Here is a 24,052-nt window from a genome sequence, read left to right as displayed (position 1 = left end):
GGTCTGCGTTTGGTCTGCGTTTGGTCTGCGTTTGGTCTGCGTTTGGTCTGCGTTTGGTCTGCGTTGGTCTGCGTTTGGTCTGCGTTGGTCTGCGTTGGTCTGCGTTGGTCTGTGTTGGTCTGCGTTTGGTCTGCGTTGGTCTGCGTTTGGTCTGCGTCGGTCTGCGTTGGTCTGCGTCGGTCTGCGTTGGTCTGCGTTGGTCTGTGTTGGTCTGCGTTGGGTCTGGGTTGGTCTGCGTTGGTCTGTGTTGGTCTGCGTTTGGTCTGCGTTGGTCTGCGTTTGGTCTGCGTCGGTCTGCGTTTGGTCTGCGTTTGGTCTGCGTTGGTCTGCGTCGGTCTGCGTTGGTCTGCGTTTGGTCTGCGTTGGTCTGCGTTGGTCTGCGTTGGTCTGCGTTGGTCTGCGTCGGTCTGCGTTGGTCTGCGTCGGTCTGCGTTGGTCTGCGTTGGGTCTGCGTTTGGTCTGCGTTGGTCTGCGTTGGTCTGCGTTGGTCTGCGTTGGTCTGCGTCGGTCTGCGTTGGTCTGCGTTGGTCTGCGTCGGTCTGCGTTGGGTCTGCGTTGGGTCTGCGTTTGGTCTGCGTTTGGTCTGCGTTTGGTCTGCGTCGGTCTGCGTTGGGTCTGCGTTTGGTCTGCGTCGGTCTGCGTCGGTCTGCGTTGGTCTGCGTTTGGTCTGCGTTTGGTCTGCGTTTGGTCTGCGTTTGGTCTGCGTTTGGTCTGCGTTTGGTCTGCGTTTGGTCTGCGTTGGTCTGCGTTTGGTCTGCGTTTGGTCTGCGTTTGGTCTGCGTTTGGTCTGCGTTGGTCTGCGTTGGTCTGCGTTTGGTCTGCGTTTGGTCTGCGTTTGGTCTGCGTTTGGTCTGCGTTTGGTCTGTGTTTGGTCTGCGTTTGGTCTGCGTTTGGTCTGCGTTGGTCTGCGTTGGTCTGCGTTTGGTCTGCGTCGGTCTGCGTTGGTCTGCGTTTGGTCTGCGTCGCCTCGAGGTGTAGTTCCATGTTTTGGAGGTGCTAGCAGGCTACAGCGTAGCCCTCACCGTACGGTGCGCGTTGTGCGTGTCCTGGACCAGGTCTGAGACCAGGACCAGAACCAGGACCAGGTCTCAGACCAGAACCAGGACCAGGACCAGAACCAGAACCAGGACCAGGTCTCAGACCAGAACCAGGACCAGGTCTCATGACTCTCTCTCTCCAGGTGGACGACATGTTGGGGGAGGAGAGCGACAACGAGGCCGAGGATCCAGGGAAGGAGGTTCCAGGTCCCGAGGAGCAGCAGCCGGGACCAGGACCAGGACCCAGACCTGGTCCTGGTCCCGGACCAGGACCAGGTCTGGTCCCGCCGGTCCCAGCAGTGAAACAGGCTCCTCAGACGTCTTCAGTCCAGTCCGGTCCAGTCCAGCGAGTCCCCAGGTGAGAACCGCCCACCAGCACACCTGTTCACTGTAGACCCCCAGGTCCAGGTCTGTCCTGGTGGACCTGGTGGACCTGGTCTCCCTGGTCCTGCAGGACCTGGTCCTCCAGGACCTGGTCCTCCTGGTCCCCAGGTGAGAACCCGCCCACCAGCACACCTGTTCACTGTAGACCCCCAGGACCTGGTCTCTCCTGGTCTCCCAGGTCCTCCAGGACCTGGGAGACCAGGAGACCAGGTCCTGCAGGTGAGAACCGCCCACCCCCACACCTGTTCACTGTAGACCCCCAGGACCTGGTCTCTCCTGGTGGACCTGGTCTCCCTGGTGGACCTGGAGGACCAGGGAGACCTGGTCCTCCAGGACCTGGTCCTCCAGGACCTGGTCCTCCTGGTCCCCAGGTGAGAACCGCCCACCAGCACACCTGTTCCCTGTAGACCCCCAGGACCTGGTCTGTCCTGGTGGACCTGGTCTCTCCTGGTGGACCTGATCTCCCTGGTCCTGCAGGACCTGGTCTCTCCTGGTCTCCCTGGTCCTGCAGGACCTGGTCTCTCCTGGTCTCCCTGGTCCTGCAGGACCTGGTCCTCCTGGTCTCCCTGGTCTCCCTGGTCCTGCAGGACCTGGTCCTCCAGGACCTGGTCTCCCTGGTCCTGCAGGACCTGGTCCTCCTGGTCTCTCTGGTCCTGCAGGACCTGGTCTCTCCTGGTCTCCCTGGTCCTGCAGGACCTGGTCTCTCCTGGTCCTGCAGGACCTGGTCCTCCTGGTCTCTCTGGTCCTGCAGGACCTGGTCCTCCTGGTCTCCCTGGTCCTGCAGGACCTGGTCCTCCTGGTCTCTCCTGGTCCTGCAGGACCTGGTCCTCCTGGTCTCCCTGGTCCTGCAGGACCTGGTCCTCCTGGTCTCTCTGGTCCTGCAGGACCTGGTCCTCCTGGTCTCTCTGGTCCTGCAGGACCTGGTCCTCCTGGTCTCCCTGGTCCTGCAGGACCTGGTCCTCCTGGTCTCCCTGGTCCTGCAGGACCTGGTCCTCCTGGTCTCTCCTGGTCCTGCAGGACCTGGTCCTCCTGGTCTCTCTGGTCCTGCAGGACCTGGTCCTCCTGGTCTCCCTGGTCCTGCAGGACCTGGTCCTCCTGGTCTCCCTGGTCCTGCAGGACCTGGTCCTCCTGGTCTCCCTGGTCCTGCAGGACCTGGTCCTCCTGGTCTCCCTGGTCCTGCAGGACCTGGTCCTCCTGGTCTCCCTGGTCCTGCAGGACCTGGTCCTCCTGGTCTCCCTGGTCCTGCAGGACCTGGTCCTCCTGGTCTCCCTGGTCCTGCAGGACCTGGTCCTCCTGGTCTCCCTGGTCCTGCAGGACCTGGTCCTCCTGGTCTCCCTGGTCCTGCAGGACCTGGTCCTCCTGGTCTCCCTGGTCCTGCAGGACCTGGTCCTCCTGGTCTCCCTGGTCCTGCAGGACCTGGTCCTCCTGGTCTCCCTGGTCCTGCAGGACCTGGTCCTCCTGGTCTCCCTGGTCCTCCTGGTCTCCCTGGTCCTGCTGGACCTGGTCCTCCTGGTCCCCCTGGTCCTGCAGGACCTGGTCCTGCTGGTCCTGCAGGACCTGGTCCTCCTGGTCTCCCTGGTCCTGCAGGACCTGGTCCTCCTGGTCTCCCTGGTCCTCCTGGTCTCCCTGGTCCTGCTGGACCTGGTCCTCCTGGTCTCCCTGGTCCTGCAGGACCTGGTCCTCCTGGTCTCTCCTGCAGGACCTGGTCCTCCTGGTCCTCCTGGTCCTGCAGGACCTGGTCCTCCTGGTCTCTCTGGTCCTGCAGGACCTGGTCCTCCTGGTCCCCCTAGTCCTGCAGGACCTGGTGAAGGTTCAGTTCTGGCTCCTGCAGCTCTGATGGTTCTGGTGCTGATGAATCTCTGGACTTCACTTCAGGTCTGGGGGGTCCAGGTCCTGGTCTGGGGGGTCTGGGGGTCCAGGTCAGACCAGGTCCTGCAGCGTATAATCATATATTACCCATGAGCCTCGGCTGCCGTTGCCACGGCGACGCTGATAAATATATGAATATATTACCCATGAGCCTCGGCTGCCGTTGCCACGGCGATGCTGATAAATATATTACCCATGAGCCTCGGCTGCTGTTGCTTGAAGAGGGATGACCAGTTATCTAAGTTAATTGACATTTGTGGGAAGATGGAGGACAAAATGTTGTTTTCTTCATCATTTTTTTATTCATAATTTGAGGTTCAATTTCATTTGTTTTCATTTTATATTAGACCAGTGTTTTTCAATCCTGGTCCTCGTGGGCCCCTGTCCTGCATGTTTTAGATGCTACCCTGCTTCAGCACACCGTGATAAAAGTACCTGTGTCATCAACAGAGCTGTGCAGACCTTGGTGACAAGCTAACTAGGACCTTTAATTAGAATCAGCTGTGTTGGTGCAGGGAAACATCTAAAACATGCAGGACAGGGAACACGAGGACCAGGATTGAGAAGCACTGGATTAGACAAATCCTCAGTTGACCTGCTGGTGTTGAATAAACAAGACTTGCTTTTCTTGAATCTGAGTACAGTGTTTGAATTAAGATTCCCTTTGTTAACAGAAATGCATACATGTAAATACTAGCAAGATAGTTTTAGATCCAACACAAACAAGTCAGGCAGTAATTTGGTTATTCATTTATTTATGACCACAAAATGTAAACAATTTCAGCAAGTTGAACAAAAACGTTGCAGTAAATAGTAATAAGATAACTGTAATATTTAGCTCAGGTTACCATCAATTTATACGCTCTCTTACAAAAATGAAATGACATCATGCTGAAAAATGGAAAGTAATATTAGATGGTCATAACACAGCTGGAATATTTAACTCAGTTTACACGCGCTTACAAAAAAGAAATTACTCTGCGATTGATCCTGGCGTACTGGATGTGCTGGTATGGGTAGATTGAAAGAAAGACAATGTTAACAAGGAAATACATATTGTACTGTGCGCATGTTTAAATTGTGTTCTTTGTTGAATTTTATGCTCCTTTATATAGGCTACCACTTTGTTTTCAAACATCCGGATGATCATTCCCAAACTTATAATACCGGTACGTAACATTTTGATCTGACTAGGAATTTTGTAAATTGAAATTTTAAATAAAGTTTATTGAAAAAAACCCCCCAAAAAACAGACGTTTTTATCTGACTTGTTTCCGGTTTCTGCTAAGTGTGTCCCATTCCTATTTATACCATTTGGAGCCCTCACACCCTCGCACACTTGATCACGTGACGCTGACGTCACTGAAAGTCTGTGAGGGCTCAGGGTTTGAGGGTTTAGGGTGGAGATTGGGATTGGGCCTTTCTTTTAGTCTTTGACAAGGCGGTCATTTTAGGAGGAACATTAAAGCTAATTTCAGTCACTAAGTCCAGAGTTCACATGACGTTTGTTGTTCTCCGTAAACGTTTCTCAGTCCGGACTGAAACATGTAAAGTATTTGAGTTGTCAGAGTTTGGATGTTTGGACGTCTGATCCTCTTGACAAATACTTATTATAGTGAGTTAAACCAACCCTTTATAGCAGTTTAGAGAAATACTGATTGTAGTGAGTTAAACCAACCCTTTATAGCAGTTTTATCCGTTAGCAGCTCATGTTGTTATCAGTGTCTTCTCTTTTAACTGGATCATGTTATCAGGGTTTTTAATTTCCTGCTGCTCCAGCACTTTCTCTGCACTTTCTCTGTAGTCTCTCTGTAGTCTCTCTGTAGACTCTCTGCACTTTCTCTGTAGTCTCTCTGCACTTTCTCTGTAGTCTCTCTGCACTTTCTCTGTAGTCTCTCTGCACTTTCTCTGTAGTCTCTCTGCACTTTCTCTGTAGTCTCTCTGCACTTTCTCTGTAGTCTCTCTGCACTTTCTCTGTAGTCTCTCTGCACTTTCTCTGTAGTCTCTCTGCACTTTCTCTGTAGTCTCTCTGCACTTTCTCTGTAGTCTCTCTGCACTTTCTCTGTAGTCTCTCTGCAGTTTCTCTGTAGTCTCTCTGTAGTCTCTCTGTAGTCTCTCTGCACTTTCTCTGTAGTCTCTCTGCACTTTCTCTGTAGTCTCTCTGCAGCTTCTCTGCACTTTCTCTGTAGTCTCTCTGCAGTTTCTCTGTAGTCTCTCTGCACTTTCTCTGTAGTCTCTCTGCACTTTCTCTGTAGTCTCTCTGCAGTTTCTCTGTAGTCTCTCTGTAGTTTCTCTGCACTTTCTCTGTAGTCTCTCTGCACTTTCTCTGTAGTTTCTCTGCAGTTTCTCTGTAGTCTCTCTGCACTTTCTCTGTAGTCTCTCTGCACTTTCTCTGTAGTCTCTCTGCACTTTCTCTGTAGTCTCTCTGCACTTTCTCTGCACTTTCTCTGTAGTTTCTCTGCAGTTTCTCTGTAGTCTCTCTGCACTTTCTCTGCACTTTCTCTGTAGTTTCTCTGCAGTTTCTCTGTAGTCTCTCTGCAGTTTCTCTGTAGTTTCTCTGCACTTTCTCTGTAGTTTCTCTGCAGTTTCTCTGTAGTCTCTCTGCAGTTTCTCTGTAGTTTCTCTGCACTTTCTCTGTAGTCTCTCTGCAGTTTCTCTGTAGTTTCTCTGCACTTTCTCTGTAGTCTCTCTGCAGTTTCTCTGCACTTTCTCTGTAGTTTCTCTGCAGTTTCTCTGTAGTCTCTCTGCACTTTCTCTGTAGTCTCTCTGCAGTCTCTCTGCACTTTCTCTGCACTTTCTCTGTAGTCTCTCTGTAGTCTCTCTGTAGTTTCTCTGCACTTTCTCTGTAGTCTCTCTGCACTTTCTCTGTAGTTTCTCTGCAGTTTCTCTGTAGTCTCTCTGCAGTCTCTCTGCACTTTCTCTGCAGTCTCTCTGCACTTTCTCTGTAGTCTCTCTGCACTTTCTCTGTAGTCTCTCTGCAGTTTCTCTGTAGTCTCTCTGCACTTTCTCTGTAGTCTCTCTGCACTTTCTCTGTAGTCTCTCTGTAGTTTCTCTGTAGTCTCTGTAGTTTCTCTGCACTTTCTCTGTAGTCTCTCTGCACTTTCTCTGTAGTTTCTCTGCAGTTTCTCTGTAGTCTCTCTGTAGTCTCTCTGCACTTTCTCTGCACTTTCTCTGTAGTTTCTCTGCAGTTTCTCTGTAGTCTCTCTGCACTTTCTCTGTAGTTTCTCTGCAGTTTCTCTGTAGTCTCTCTGCAGTTTCTCTGCAGTTTCTCTGCACTTTCTCTGTAGTCTCTCTGCACTTTCTCTGTAGTCTCTCTGCACTTTCTCTGTAGTCTCTCTGCACTTTCTCTGCAGTTTCTCTGCAGTTTCTCTGTAGTCTCTCTGCAGTTTCTCTGTAGTCTCTCTGCACTTTCTCTGTAGTCTCTCTGCACTTTCTCTGCACTTTCTCTGCACTTTCTCTGCACTTTCTCTGCACTTTCTCTGTAGTTTCTCTGCACTTTCTCTGTAGTTTCTCTGCACTTTCTCTGTAGTCTCTCTGCACTTTCTCTGCACTTTCTCTGCACTTTCTCTGTAGTCTCTCTGCACTTTCTCTGCAGTTTCTCTGTAGTCTCTCTGGAGAACATTTATTTCATGTGAAGGTGAGAGAGTGAAAGCTCATTTATTTCCACGTGAAGATGAGTGTGAAAGCTTCAGCCTGAGCAGGTTATAACGACGTCAGAACGGGGCGATGAACTTGTAAAGTCTCAGGTCGTCAGACGGCGACGTGTGAAGCTGAAAATATCTCGGTCTGGTGGGAGGATCACGCTGGGAAGTGATTCTGATAAACACGTGTAATTACAGAAACACCACCCTGATCACGCTGGAACTGATTCTGATAAATACGTGTAATTACAGGTAAAAACACCACCCTGATTCTCCAGAGGATAAATACATGTAATTAACACCACCCTGATGGAAAAGAACAGGAAAAACCACAATGATTAAATGATTAAACATCAAAAGAATCCAAATAAAACATCAGAAATGTACCATTGGATTTATTTATATTTATTATTTTTTCTTTCATTATTATTATTTCTTTATTTTTGTTTAATTATTGTTATGAAAAGTTAAAAAAAGGGGAAAATATTGATATTTCTATCGTTCTTGTAAATTGCCCTCAATAAAAAAAGTAAAAGAAGAATAGAATAAAACTTTATTAATTTCATCAGCCGGATTAAGTTCAGCAGCTGTGAATTTGGTTTTTAATGTTGGTTTTTAATATTTTTATCAGGGTTTAAGACACTAGAACAGGAATCAAAGACACATTTACATTGATATTATTTCTGTTTGGCAATCTACAATTTATACGATATTCAATTCAATTCAGTTTTATTTCTATAGCGTCTATTCCAAAATAGTTTCTCCAGGATGTTTCCAGAACCAGAACCAGAACATGAACATGAACATAAACCCCCGAGCAATTATTACATAAACAATGGAGGTACAAACTCCCCTTTAGGAGGGAAAAACCTGGACCAGGACCAGGACCTGGACCTGGACCTGGTCCTGGTCCTGGACCTGGACCTGGACCTGGACCAGGACCAGGACCTGGACCGGGACCAGGACCTGGACCTGGACCTGGACCTGGTCTCCTCAGCCTCCTTAACCCAGATTGGAAGTTGGTTCCATAGTAATGGTGCCTGATAGCAGAACGCCCGCCCTCCAAATCTACATTTAGATACTCTAGGAACTACGAGTAAACCTGCACTCTGAGAACGGAGAGCTCTGCCAGGAACATAAGGCTCTATCAGGTCTTGTAAATAACTTACTAGCAGAACACCCGCCCTCCAAATCTACATTTAGATACTCTAGGAACTACGAGTAAACCTGCACTCTGAGAGCAGAGAGCTCTGACAGGAACATAAGGCTCTATCAGGTCTTGTAAATACTGCAGAGCTAAGCCGTTTTGGGCTTTATACGCAGGTAATAAAATTTTAAATTGGATTCTGAATTTTACAGGTAGCCAATGGAGCGACGCTAACACTGGAGAGACGTGGTCTCTCCTGCTAATTCCTGTCAGTACTCGTGCTGCTGCATTCTGGATCAGCTGGAGATGTTAGAGACCGGTCTGTACCGGTCTCTAACAGGACCGGTACAGACCGGTCTGTACCGGTCTGTACCGGTCCTACTGCCCCCTGGTGGCTGGAGGAGGAAAGTCTTCCTGTCCTAAATGGTTTCTTGTTTTTCAGGGGCGTCAAGCGGAAGCTCGATGAGGTGAAGGTGGAAGAGACGGAGGAGAAGAAGGAGAAGGAAAAGGAGGAGAAGAAGAAGGAGGAGAAGGAGTCGTCGTCGGCCGACGAGTCGTCCAGAGATTCCAACGAGGACGAGGGAGGAAGCAGCTCGGAGGCCGACGAGATGTTAGCGGCTCTGGAGGCCGAGCTGGAGGACTTCATGTGAGGAAGAGGAGGAGGAGGAAGAGCTGGAGGACTTCATGTGAGGAAGAGGAGGAGGAGGAAGAGCTGGAGGACTTCATGTGAGGAAGAGGAGGAGGAGGAAGAGCTGGAGGACTTCATGTGAGGAAGAGGAGGAGGAGGAAGAGCTGGAGGACTTCATGTGAGGAAGAGGAGGAGGAGGAAGAGCTGGAGGACTTCATGTGAGGAAGAGGAGGAGGAGGAAGAGGACTTCATGTGAGGAAGAGGAGGAGGAGGAAGAGCTGGAGGACTTCATGTGAGGAAGAGGAGGAGGAGGAAGAGCTGGAGGACTTCATGTGAGGAAGAGGAGGAGGAGGAAGAGCTGGAGGACTTCATGTGAGGAAGAGGAGGAGGAGGAAGAGCTGGAGGACTTCATGTGAGGAAGAGGAGGAGGAGGAAGAGCTGGAGGACTTCATGTGAGGAAGAGGAGGAGGAGGAAGACAAACCTCCACTGCAAAAACTCTTTTATTACCAGGAATATTTGTCTTATTTCTGGTTAAAATGTCTCATTTTTAGTCAAAAAATCTCATTCCACTTAAAACAAGAATCACTGGAAAAAAACATCAATTTTCACCTGTTTCAAGTAGATTTTCAGTTGAAATAAGTAGAAAAATCTGCCAGTGGAACCAGATTGTTTAGCTTGTAATGAAAAGATAAATCTGGTTCCACTGGCAGATTTTTCTACTTATTTTAAGTGAGAATTGACTTGAAACAGGTTTACAATTGTCAAATAAAACGATAAAACAAAGTTTTGTCGACATTTCAACCTTTTTCATAAAATGTCTGACTTTTTTTCTCTCGACATTTCGACTTTTTTCTCAAAATTTTGACTTTTTTCTCGACATTTTTCTCAAAATTTCGAGAAAAAAGTTGAAAAGCCGTTGGAAAAAAACAACAATTTTCACCTGTTTCAAGTAGATTTTCAGTTGAAATAAGTAGGAAAATGCCAGATTTTTCTACTGATTTTAAGTAAAATCTACTTGAAACATGTGTCTTTGTCGTTGTGATGATTCTTGTTTTAAGTGTAATGAGATTTTTTGACTAAAAACCAGACATTTTAACCAGAAATAAGACAGTAATTCCTGGTAATATTTAGTGTTTGCAGCGCGCTGTGGTACTTGACTTTCCTGCAGTTAGAGTGTGTGAATGTGTTATAAACTGTAATAAAGTGAATGTACAGAAATGACGCATCGCCGTGTAAATAAAGGTTTTTTATGCTACATTTGCTTTTGGCACAAACCTTTTGATGTAAACATTTATTGTAAAATAAACTTTAGGAGAGGAAATGTAATACTTTGGTTTTTCTATTCCCATTTTTCTATTGATGATGAAAACACTGGAATGATGGATGTAAATGCTGATTGTTCCAAAGAGTTTAAGGTTTGATCACGAGCAGCTAAACATTTTACACCTGATTCACTTCGTGTTTGTTTGATCCTGCAGAGTTTTAGTAAAAAACACGATTCTCCTTCGTCTGCGTCTCTTTCTTTCACTGGTTCTGAAGGTTCTGCAGGTTTCTGCAGGTTCTGAAGGTTCTGCAGGTTCTGCAGGTTCTGCAGGTTCTGCAGGTTCTGGAGGTTCTGAAGGTTCTGCAGGTTCTGCAGGTTCTGCAGGTTCTGCAGTTTTCCACCAGACCAACCATTTTACCCAGAATGCATGTGGAGATTCACTTGTAATGTTTGTTTTAAAGTTAACTGAGTGAAAATCTCAGCACGTGTTATACAATAATATTATACAAGGCAAGGGCGTAGGTTTGCAGGGACGGTAGGGACACAACTCTACCAACTTTTCAGGACGCTCAAATCGTCCCCACCAACTTTTAAGCAACCTTATTTGCATTATATAATGAGTTCAGATATAAAGGTAATTTAGTCTTCCCAAATGTTGTAAGGATAGAATTGACCCTACCATTATTAAGTGAATTATTTTCGTTATGTTCACACTTACATTTACCCTTTTTCACTTGCTGAATGTGCCGGTACATTTTTTTCCCTCAAACGCACGTTTGATTGGCTGATGACTTGACCATTTTTTCCATAATTGCTCAACTCACTGATGCATTTTAGAGATGAAAATAAGGGAAAAGAGACAACCAATTAAAGCAATGTATTACTCTTGTGGTGAAGGACAATGTAGGCTAACTGTAGTTCCATATATTGGTTAAGTAGTAGTGTAGAGATTATTACTAAGTTTGTATTTATTGTGTAATTTAATATAATTTAAGTTATGTTCAAATATTGCAATTTAAATTGCTAATAAAATCCTGGAATATTCTGGAAGTTTTCAAAATGTTTCTTTAGTAGTTTTGGAAAACAAAGGTTTGAATGGAACCGTGTATCAGGTGAACCAATACACATGAAAGTTAGTATAAATCAATACAGATTTATTTTGCATTGATCATTTAGCCTATTAATTAATTAGGTTCATGTTTGTGACAAATGTCGCCCAATCTGTTTGGTCTGATTAATGTCCCGTCCCCAGTAAAAGTACATGCAGGTTATGCTGTTATATCCTCCCTACCGATGTTGACACCAAACCTACGCCCTTGATACAAGGTTTTATACAAGGTTTTATACAAGGTTGTATAGCTGATATGAACCAAGTGGTGCCACAAAAATACAATCTCAGGGGGCGGGGCCTGCTGCCTCAGGGGGGCGGGGCCTATTGATCCAGGGGCGGGGCCTGCTGCCTCGGGGGGCGGGGCCTGTTGCCTCAGGGGGCGGGGCCTGTTGCCTCAGGGGGCGGGGCCTGTTGCCTCAGGGGGCGGGGCCTGCTGTCTCGGGGATAAGATCAGATAAAATAATAAGATAGTCCTTTATTTGTCCCTCACTGGGGAAACACGTGTTTTTCAGCAGCAGGAACTGAACACACACGTGCAGGGAGAAGATTGATATAAATACAAGATATGGACAATATAATAATGTATATATGTGGTGGAAATAAAAAATAAAGTGAAGAAAAAAAACTTTAAAAAAAGCAGGTAGTATGAGTTAGAGACAGATATTACACATCTGGTTATTGTTATTGTTAATACTGAGATCAGTCTGGAGCTGTCCATGGTCCTGATGGATCTGATGGATCTGGTCTGGTCTGGTCTAGTCTTGTCTAGTCTGAAAGAAAAAAAGAGGGAAAATAAGAGGAAAAAAGAAGAAAAAAAGAGGAAAAATGGGGGAAAAAATGGGAAAAAATAGGAAAAAAGAAGAAAAAGGGATAAAAGAGGAAAAAGGGAAAAAAGAAGAAAAAAGAGGGAAAAAAGAAGAAAAAAGAGTAAAAAAAGGGAAAAAAATAGGAAAAAGGAGGGAAAAAGGAGGAAAAGTTGGGAAAAAAGGGGAAAAAAGAGGAAAAAAGAAGAAAAAAAGAGGAAAAAAGGGGAAAAAAGAGGAAAAAGGAAAAAAGGGGAAAAAGAGGAAAAATTGGGGAAAAAATGAGGAAAAAAGAAGAAAAAAAGAGGAAAAAAGGGGAAAAAAGAGGAAAAAGGAAAAAAAAGGAAAAAAGAGGAAAAAAGAAGAAAAAAAGGAAAAAAATAGGAAAAATTGGGGAAAAATGGGAAAAAAGAAGAAAAAAAAAGGAAAAAAAGAAGAAAAAAAGGAAAAAAAGAGGAAAAATTGGGGAAAAAAGAAGAAAAAAAGGAAAAAATAAGAAAAAAAAGGGAAAAAAGAAGAAAAAAAGAGGGTCCTGATACCAGTCTGGTCTGGTCTATACTGGTCTATACTGGTCTATACTGGTCTATACTGGTCTATACTGGTCTATACTGGTCTATACTGGTCTATACTGGTCTATACTGGTCTATACTGGTCTATACTGGTCTATACTGGTCTGGTCTATACTGGTCTATACTGGTCTATACTGGTCTATACTGGTCTGGTCTATACTGGTCTATACTGGTCTATACTGGTCTATACTGGTCTATACTGGTCTATACTGGTCTATACTGGTCTATACTGGTCTATACTGGTCTATACTGGTCTATACTGGTCTGGTCTATACTGGTCTATACTGGTCTATACTGGTCTATACTGGTCTATACTGGTCTATACTGGTCTATACTGGTCTATACTGGTCTATACTGGTCTATACTGGTCTATACTGGTCTATACTGGTCTGGTCTATACTGGTCTATACTGGTTTATACTGGTCTATACTGGTCTGGTCTATACTGGTCTGGTCTATACTGGTCTATACTGGTCTGGTCTATACTGGTCTGTACTGGTCTATACTGGTCTATACTGGTCTGGTCTATACTGGTCTATACTGGTCTATACTGGTCTATACTGGTCTGGTCTATACTGGTCTATACTGGTCTATACTGGTCTATACTGGTCTATACTGGTCTGGTCTATACTGGTCTATACTGGTCTATACTGGTCTATACTGGTCTATACTGGTCTATACTGGTCTATACTGGTCTATACTGGTCTATACTGGTCTATACTGGTCTGTACTGGTCTGGTCTATACTGGTCTATACTGGTCTATACTGGTCTGGTCTATACTGGTCTATACTGGTCTGGTCTATACTGGTCTATACTGGTCTATACTGGTCTGGTCTATACTGGTCTATACTGGTCTATACTGGTCTATACTGGTCTGGTCTATACTGGTCTATACTGGTCTATACTGGTCTATACTGGTCTGTACTGGTCTGGTCTATACTGGTCTATACTGGTCTATACTGGTCTGGTCTATACTGGTCTATACTGGTCTGGTCTATACTGGTCTATACTGGTCTATACTGGTCTATACTGGTCTATACTGGTCTATACTGGTCTATACTGGTCTATACTGGTCTATACTGGTCTATACTGGTCTATACTGGTCTGGTCTATACTGGTCTATACTGGTCTATACTGGTCTGGTCTATACTGGTCTATACTGGTCTATACTGGTCTATACTGGTCTGTACTGGTCTGGTCTATACTGGTCTATACTGGTCTGTACTGGTCTATACTGGTCTATACTGGTCTATACTGGTCTATACTGGTCTATACTGGTCTATACTGGTCTGGTCTATACTGGTCTATACTGGTCTATACTGGTCTATACTGGTCTATACTGGTCTATACTGGTCTATACTGGTCTATACTGGTCTATACTGGTCTGGTCTATACTGGTCTATACTGGTCTATACTGGTCTGGTCTATACTGGTCTATACTGGTCTGTACTGGTCTATACTGGTCTATACTGGTCTATACTGGTCTGGTCTATACTGGTCTATACTGGTCTGGTCTATACTGGTCTATACTGGTCTATACTGGTCTATACTGGTCTGTACTGGTCTATACTGGTCTATACTGGTCTATACTGGTCTGGTCTATACTGGTCTATACTGGTCTGGTCTATACTGGTCTATACTGGTCTATACTGGTCTATACTGGTCTATACTGGTCTGGTCTATACTGGTCTATACTGGTCTATACTGGTCTATACTGGTCTATACTGGTCTATACTGGTCTGGTCTATACTGGTCTATACTGGTCTATACTGGTCTATACTGGTCTATACTGGTCTATACTGGTCTGGTCTATACTGGTCTATACTGGTCTGGTCTATACTGGTCTGTACTGGTCTATACTGGTCTATACTGGTCTATACTGGTCTATACTGGTCTATACTGGTCTATACTGGTCTATACTGGTCTGGTCTATACTGGTCTGTACTGGTCTATACTGGTCTATACTGGTCTATACTGGTCTATACTGGTCTGGTCTATACTGGTCTATACTGGTCTGGTCTATACTGGTCTATACTGGTCTATACTGGTCTATACTGGTCTATACTGGTCTATACTGGTCTATACTGGTCTATACTGGTCTATACTGGTCTATACTGGTCTGGTCTATACTGGTCTATACTGGTCTATACTGGTCTATACTGGTCTATACTGGTCTGGTCTATACTGGTCTATACTGGTCTATACTGGTCTATACTGGTCTATACTGGGTCTGGTCTATACTGGTCTATACTGGTCTATACTGGTCTATACTGGTCTATACTGGTCTGGTCTATACTGGTCTATACTGGTCTATACTGGTCTATACTGGTCTAATACTGGTCTATACTGGTCTATAATGGTCTGGTCTATACTGGTCTATACTGGTCTTAACTGGTCTATACTGGTCTATACTGGTCTATACTGGTCTGGTCTATACTGGTCTATACTGGTCCTATACTGGTCTATACTGGTCTATACTGGTCTATACTGGTCTGGTCTATACTGGTCTATACTGGTCTATACTGGTCTATACTGGTCTATACTGGTCTATACTGGTCTATACTGGTCTGGTCTATACTGGTCTATACTGGTCTATACTGGTCTATACTGGTCTATACTGGTCTATACTGGTCTGGTCTATACTGGTCTATACTGGTCTATACTGGTCTATACTGGTCTATACTGGTCTATACTGGTCTGGTCTATACTGGTCTATACTGGTCTGGTCTATACTGGTCTATACTGGTCTATACTGGTCTATACTGGTCTATACTGGTCTATACTGGTCTGTACTGGTCTATACTGGTCTATACTGGTCTATACTGGTCTATACTGGTCTGGTCTATACTGGTCTGGTCTATACTGGTCTATACTGGTCTATACTGGTCTATACTGGTCTGGTCTATACTGGTCCTATACTGGTCTATACTGGTCTATACTGGTCTATAACTGGTCTATACTGGTCTATACTGTCTGTACTGGTCTATACTGGTCTATACTGGTCTATACTGGTCTATACTGGTCTGGTCTATACTGGTCTGGTCTATACTGGTCTATACTGGTCTATACTGGTCTATACTGGTCTGGTCTATACTGGTCTATACTGGTCTGGTCTATACTGGTCTATACTGGTCTGGTCTATACTGGTCTATACTGGTCTATACTGGTCTATACTGGTCTATACTGGTCTATACTGGTCTGGTCTATACTGGTCTATACTGTCTATACTGGTCTATACTGGTCTATACTGGTCTATACTGGTCTGGTCTATACTGGTCTGGTCTATACTGGTCTGGTCTATACTGGTCTATACTGGTCTATACTGGTCTATACTGGTCTATACTGGTCTATACTGGTCTATACTGGTCTATACTGGTCTGGTCTATACTGGTCTATACTGGTCTATACTGGTCTATACTGGTCTGGTCTATACTGGTCTATACTGGTCTATACTGGTCTATACTGGTCTATACTGGTCTATACTGGTCTGGTCTATACTGGTCTATACTGGTCTGGTCTATACTGGTCTATACTGGTCTATACTGGTCTATACTGGTCTATACTGGTCTATACTGGTCTATACTGGTCTGGTCTATACTGGTCTATACTGGTCTATACTGGTCTATACTGGTCTATACTGGTCTGTACTGGTCTATACTGGTCTGGTCTATACTGGTCTATACTGGTCTATACTGGTCTATACTGGTCTGGTCTATACTGGTCTATACTGGTCTATACTGGTTTATACTGGTCTATACTGGTCTATACTGGTCTATACTGGTTTATACTGGTCTATACTGGTCTGGTCTATACTGGTCTATACTGGTCTATACTGGTCTATACTGGTCTGGTCTATACTGGTCTATACTGGTCTATACTGGTCTGGTCTATACTGGTCTATACTGGTCTATACTGGTCTATACTGGTCTATACTGGTCTGTACTGGTCTGGTCTATACTGGTCTATACTGGTCTATACTGGTCTGGTCTATACTGGGTCTATACTGGTCTTGGTCTATACTGGTCTATACTGGTCTATACTGGTCTATACTGGTCTATACTGGTCTATACTGGTCTATACTGGTCTATACTGGTCTATACTGGTCTGTACTGGTCTATACTGGTCTATACTGGTCTATACTGGTCTATATGGTCTATACTGGTCTGGTCTATACTGGTCTATACTGGTTTATACTGGTCTATACTGGTCTGGTCTATACTGGTCTGGTCTATACTGGTCTATACTGGTCTGGTCTATACTGGTCTGTACTGGTCTATACTGGTCTATACTGGTCTGGTCTATACTGGTCTATACTGGTCTATACTGGTCTATACTGGTCTATACTGGTCTATACTGGTCTATACTGGTCTATACTGGTCTATACTGGTCTATACTGGTCTGGTCTATACTGGACTATACTGGTCTATACTGGTCTATACTGGTCTATACTGGTCTATACTGGTCTATACTGGTCTATACTGGTCTATACTGTCTGGTCTATACTGGTCTGGTCTATACTGGTCTATACTGGTTTTACTGGTCTATACTGGTCTATACTGGTCTATACTGGTCTGGTCTATACTGGTCTATACTGGTCTATACTGGTCTATACTGGTCTATACTGGTCTATACTGGTCTATACTGGTCTATACTGGTCTGGTCTATACTGGTCTATACTGGTCTATACTGGTCTATACTGGTCTATACTGGTCTATACTGGTCTATACTGGTCTATACTGGTCTATACTGGTCTATACTGGTCTGGTCTATACTGGTCTATACTGGTCTATACTGGTCTATACTGGTCTATACTGGTCTATACTGGTCTATACTGGTCTATACTGGTCTATACTGGTCTGGTCTATACTGTCTATACTGGTCTATACTGGTCTATACTGGTCTATTACTGGTCTGGTCTATACTGGTCTATACTGGTCTATACTGGTCTATACTGGTCTGGTCTATACTGGTCTGGTCTATACTGGTCTATACTGGTTATACTGGTCTATACTGGTCTATACTGGTCTATACTGGTCTGGTCTATACTGGTCTATACTGGTCTATACTGGTCTATACTGGTCTATACTGGTCTATACTGTCTATACTGGTCTATACTGTCTGGTCTATACTGGTCTATACTGGTCTATACTGGTCTATACTGGTCTATACTGGTCTATACTGGGTCTATACTGGTCTATACTGGTCTATACTTGGTCTATACTGGTCTGGTCTATACTGGTCTATACTGGTCTATACTGGTCTATACTGGTCTATACTGGTCTGGTCTATACTGGTCTATACTGGTCTATACTGGTTGGTCTATACTGGTCTATACTGGTCTGGTTCTATACTGGTCTATACTGGTCTATACTGGTCTATACTGTCTATACTGGTCTATACTGGTCGGTTATACTGGTCTATACTGGTCTACTGGTCTATATGGTCTATACTGGTCTATACTGGTCTATACTGGTCTATACTGGTCTGTACTGGTCTGGTCTATACTGGTCTATACTGGTCTATACTGGTCTGGTCTATACTGGTCTATACTGGTCTGGTCTATACTGGTCTATACTGGTCTATACTGGTCTGGTCTATACTGGTCTATACTGGTCTATACTGGTCTATACTGGTCTGGTCTATACTGGTCTATACTGGTCTATACTGGTCTATACTGGTCTGTACTGGTCTGGTCTATACTGGTCTATACTGGTCTATACTGGTCTGGTCTATACTGGTCTATACTGGTCTGGTCTATACTGGTCTATACTGGTCTATACTGGTCCTATACTGGTCTATACTGTCTATACTGGTCTATACTGGGTCTATACTGGTCTATACTGGTCTATACTGGTCTATACTGGTCTATACTGGTTCTGGTCTATACTGGTCTATACTGGTCTATACTGGTCTGGTCTATACTGGTCTATACTGTCTAGTACTGGTCTATACTGGTCTATACTGGTCTATAGCTGGTCTATACTGGTCTATACTGGTCTATACTGGTCTGGTCTATACTGGTCTATACTGGTCTATACTGGTCTATACTGGTCTATACTGGTCTATACTGGTCTATACTGGTCTATACTGGTCTATACTGGTCTGGTCTATACTGGTCTATACTGGTCTATACTGGTCTGGTCTATACTGGGTCTATACTGGTCTATACTGGTCTATACTGGTCTGTACTGGTCTATACTGGTCTATACTGGTCTATACTGGTCCTGGTCTATACTGGTCTATACTGCTGGTCTATACTGGTCTATACTGGTCTATACTGGTCTATACTGGTCTATACTGTGTCTGGTCTATACTGGTCTATACTGGTCTATACTGGTCTATAGCTGGTCTATACTGGTCTATACTGGTCTGGTCTATACTGGTCTATACTGGTCTATACTGGTCTATACTGGTCTATACTGGTCTATACTGGTCTATACTGGTTTATACTGGTCTATACTGGTCTATACTGGTCTGGTCTATACTGGTCTATACTGGTCTATACTGGTCTATACTGGTCTATACTGGTCTATACTGGTCTGGTCTATACTGGTCTATACTGGTCTATACTGGTCTATACTGGTCGTATACTGGTCTATACTGGTCTATACTGGGTCTGGTCTATACTGGTCTATACTGGTCTATACTGGTCTATACTGGACTATACTGGTCTATACTGGTCTATACTGGTCTATCTGGTCTGGTCTATACTGGTCTATACTGGTCTGGTCCTATACTGGTCTGTACTGGTCTATACTGGTCTATACTGGTCTATACTGGGTCTATTACTGGTCTATACTGGTCTATACTGGTCTATACTGGTCTGGTCTATACTGGTCTGTATACTGGTCTATACTGGTCTATACTGGTCTATACTGGTCTATACTGGTCTGGTCTATACTGGTCTATACTGGTCTGGTCTATACTGGTCTATACTGGTCTATACTGGTCTGATACTGGTCTATACTGGTCTATACTGGTCTATACTGGTCTATACTGGTCTATACTGGTCTATACTGGTCTGGTCTATACTGGTCTATACTGGTCTATACTGGTCTATACTGGTCTATACTGGTCTGGTCTATACTGGTCTATACTGGTCTATACTGGTCTATACTGGTCTATACTGGTCTATACTGGTCTATATGGTCTATACTGGTCTATACTGGTCTATACTGGTCTGGTCTATACTGGTCTATACTGGTCTGGTCTATACTGGTCTATACTGGTCTATACTGGTCTATACTGTCTGGTCTATACTGGTCTGTCTATACTGGTCTATACTGGTCTATACTGGTCTATACTGGTCTATACTGGTCTGGTCTATACTGGTCTATACTGGTCTATACTGGTCTGGTCTATACTGGTCTATACTGGTCTATACTGTCTATACTGGTCTATACTGGTCTATACTGGTCTATACTGGTCTGGTCTATACTGGTCTATACTGGTCTATACTGGTCTATACTGGTCTATACTGGTCTATACTGGTCTGGTCTATACTGGTCTATACTGGTCTATACTGGTCTATACTGGTCTATACTGGTCTATACTGGTCTGGTCTATACTGGTCTATACTGGTCTATACTGGTCTATACTGGTCTATACTGGTCTATACTGGTCTATACTGTCTCTGGTCTATACTGGTCTATACTGGTCTATACTGGTCTATACTGGTCTATATGTCTACTGGTCTGGTCTATACTGGTCTATACTGGTCTATACTGGTCTATACTGGTCTATACTGGTCTTACTGGTCTATACTGGTCTATACTGGTCTGTACTGGTCTATACTGGGTCTATACTGTATACTGGTCCTATACTGTTGGTCTATACTGGTGGTCTATACTGGTCTATACTGGTCTGGTCTATACTGGTCTGGTCTATACTGGTCTATACTGGTCTGTGTCTATACTGGTCTATACTGGTGGTCTATACTGGTCTATACTGGTCTATACTGGTCTATACTGGTCTATACTGGTCTATACTGGTCTGGTCTACTGGTCTATACTGGTCTATACTGGTCTATACTGGTCTATACTGTCTATACTGGTCTGATACTGGTCTGGTCTATACTGGTCTGGTCTATACTGGTCTATACTGGTCTATACTGGTCTATACTGGTCTATACTGGTCTATACTGGTCTATACTGGTCTATATGGTCTATACTGGTCTATACTGGTCTATACTGGTCTATACTGGTCTGGTCTATACTGGTCTATACTGGTCTATACTGGTCTATACTGGTCTATACTGGTCTATACTGGTCTGGTCTATACTGGTCTATACTGGTCTGTTACTGGTCTATACTGGTCTATACTGGTCTATACTGGTCTATACTGGTATACTGGGTCTATACTGGTCTATACTGGTCTATACTGGTCTATACTGGTCTATACTGGTCTTACTGGTCTATACTGGTCTGGTCTATACTGGTCTATACTGGTCTATACTGGTCTATACTGGTCTGGTCTATACTGGTCTATACTGGTCTATACTGGTATATACTGGTCTATACTGGTCTATACTGGTCTATACTGGTTATACAGGTCTATACTGGTCTGGTCTACTGGTCTATACTGGTCTATACTGGTCTATACTGGTCTGGGTCTATACTGGTCTATACTGGTCTATACTGGTCTGGTCTATACTGGTCTATACTGGTCTATACTGGTCTGGTCTATACTGGTCTATACTGGTCTATACTGGTCTATACTGGTCTGGTCTATACTGGTCTATACTGGTCTATACTGATACTGGTCTGTACTGGTCTGGTCTATACTGTCTATACTGGTCTATACTGGTCTGGTCTATACTGGTCTATACTGGTCTGGTCTATACTGGTCTATACTGGTCTATTACTGGTCTATACTGGTCTATACTGGTCTATACTGGTCTATACTGGTCTATACTGGTCTATACTGGTCTGTACTGGTCTATACTGGTCTATACGTTTGGTCTATACTGGTCTATACTGGTCTTATACTGGTCTATACTGGTCTGGTCTATACTGGTCAGTATACTGGTCTGGTCTATACTGGTCTATACTGGTCTATACTGGTCTGGTCTATACTGGTCTATACTGGTCCTATACTGGTCTATACTGGTCTATACTGGTCTATACTGGTCTGGTCTATACTGGTCTATACTGGTTATACTGGTCTATACTGGTCTCTGGTCTATACTGTCTGGTCTATACTGGTCTATACTGGTCTGGTCTATACTGGTCTGACTGGTCTATACTGGTCTATACTGGTCTGGTCTATACTGGTCTATACTGGTCTATCGGTCTATACTGGTCTATACTGGTCTATACTGGTCTATACTGGTCTATACTGGTCTATACTGGTCTATACTGTTGTCTATACTGGTCTATACTGGTCTATACTGGTCTATACTGGTCTATACTGAGGTCTATACTGGTCTATACTGGTCTATACTGGTCTATACTGGTCTATACTGGTCTGGTCTATACTGGTCTGGTCTATACTGGTCTATACTGGTTATACTGGTCTGATACTGGTCTATACTGGTCTATACTGGTCTGGTCTATACTGGTCTATACTGGTCTATACTGGTCTATACTGGTCTATACTGGTCTATACTGGTCTATACTGGTCTATACTGGTCTGGTCTATACTGGTCTTACTGGTCTATACTGGTCTAATACTGGTCTATTACTGGTCTATACTGGTCTATACTGGTCTATACTGGTCTATACTGGTCTATACTGGTCTGGTCTATACTGGTCTATACTGGTCTTATACTGGTCTATACTGGTCGGTACTGGTCTATACTGGTCTATACTGGTCTATACTGGTCTGGTCTATACTGGTCTATCTGGTCTGGTCTATACTGGTCTATACTGGTCTATACTGGTCTATACTGGTCTATACTGGTCTGGTCTATACTGGTCTATACTGGTCTATACTGGTCTATACTGGTCTATACTGGTCTATACTGGTCTGGTCTATACTGGTCTATACTGGTCTATACTGGTCTATACTGGTCTAGGTCTATACTGGTCTATACTGGTCTGGTCTATACTGGTCTATAAGGTCTGGTCTATACTGGTCTGTACTGGTCTATACTGTGTCTATACTGGTCTATACTGGTCTATACTGGTCTATACTGGTCTATACTGGTCTATACTGGTCTGGTCTATACTGGTCTATACTGGTCTATACTGGTCTATAACTGGTCTATACTGGTCTATACTGGTCTGGTCTATACTGGTCTATACTGGTCTGGTCTATACTGGTCTATACTGGTCTATACTGGTCTATACTGGTCTATACTGGTCTATACTGGTCTATACTGGTCTATACTGGTCTATACTGGTCTATACTGGTCTGGTCTATACTGGTCTATACTGGTCTATACTGGTCTATACTGGTCTATACTGGTCTGGTCTATACTGGTCTATACTGGTCTATACTGGTCTATACTGGTCTATACTGGTCTATACTGGTCTATACTGGTCTATACTGGTCTATACTGGTCTATACTGACTGGTCTATACTGGTCTATACTGGTCTGGTCTATACTGTCTATACTGGTCTATACTGGTCTATACTGGTCTGGTCTATACTGGTCTGGTCTATACTGGTCTATACTGGTCTATACTGGTCTATACTGGTCTATACTGGTCTGGTCTATACTGGTCTATACTGGTCTATACTGGTTCTGGTCTATACTGGTCTATACTGGTCTATACTGGTCTATACTGGTCTATACTGGTCTATACTGGTCTATACTGGTCTAGTACTGGTACTGGTCTATACTGGTCTAGTACTGGTCTATACTGGTCTATACTGGTCTATACTGGTCTATACTGGTCTGGTCTATACTGGTCTATACTGGTCTATACTGGTCTATAACTGGTCTATACTGGTCTATACTGTACTGGTCTATACTGGTCTGTACTGGTCTATACTGGTCTATACTGGTCTATACTGGTCTATACTGGTCTGGTCTATACTGGTCTGGTCTATACTGGTCTATACTGGTCTATACTGGTCTATACTGGTCTGGTCTATACTGGTCTATACTGTCTGGTCTATACTGGTCTATACTGGTCTGGTCTATACTGATCTGGTCTATACTGGTCTATACTGGTCTATACTGGTCTATACTGGTCTGGTCTATACTGGTCTATACTGGTCTATACTGGTCTATACTGGTCTATACTGGTCTATACTGTCTGGTCTATACTGGTCCTGGTCTATACTGGTCTGGTCTATACTGGTCTATACTGGTCTATACTGGTCTATACTGTCTATACTGGTCTATACTGGTCTATACTGGTCTATACTGGTCTATACTGGTCTGGTCTATACTGGTCTATACTGGTCTATACTGGTCTATACTGGTCTATACTGGTCTATACTGGTCTGTCTATACTGGTCTGGTCTATACTGGTCTGGTCTATACTGGTCTATACTGGTCTATACTGGTCTATACTGGTCTATACTGTCTATACTGGTCTATACTGGTCTATACTGGTCTGGTCTATACTGGTCTATACTGGTCTATACTGGTCTGTCTATACGTGGTCTATACTGGTCTGGTCTATACTGGTCTATACTGGTCTATAC

General features: G+C 44.3%; 1 protein-coding gene across 3 annotated transcripts in view; it reads left to right on the top strand.

The window, feature by feature from the left end:
* Positions 1-9,306, top strand: part of ctdp1 (CTD (carboxy-terminal domain, RNA polymerase II, polypeptide A) phosphatase, subunit 1) — a 52,919-nt gene extending 43,613 nt beyond the window's left edge. For all 3 annotated transcript variants that reach the window (XM_061717462.1, XM_061717463.1, XM_061717464.1), the window contains 2 exons: positions 1,181-1,395; positions 8,521-9,306. In XM_061717462.1, coding sequence (XP_061573446.1) covers positions 1,181-1,395; positions 8,521-8,728 — 423 coding nt within the window. In that variant the 3' untranslated portion in view covers positions 8,729-9,306. The remainder of the gene's footprint in view (positions 1-1,180; positions 1,396-8,520) is intronic.
* Positions 9,307-24,052: the final 14,746 nt, after the last annotated feature.

This window comes from Cololabis saira, unplaced genomic scaffold (assembly GCF_033807715.1).
Source record: "Cololabis saira isolate AMF1-May2022 unplaced genomic scaffold, fColSai1.1 scf147, whole genome shotgun sequence".
NCBI classification, from domain to species: domain Eukaryota; kingdom Metazoa; phylum Chordata; class Actinopteri; order Beloniformes; family Belonidae; genus Cololabis; species Cololabis saira.
Note: the sequence above shows the minus strand (reverse complement) of the source record. Positions and strands in the feature narration are given on the sequence as shown.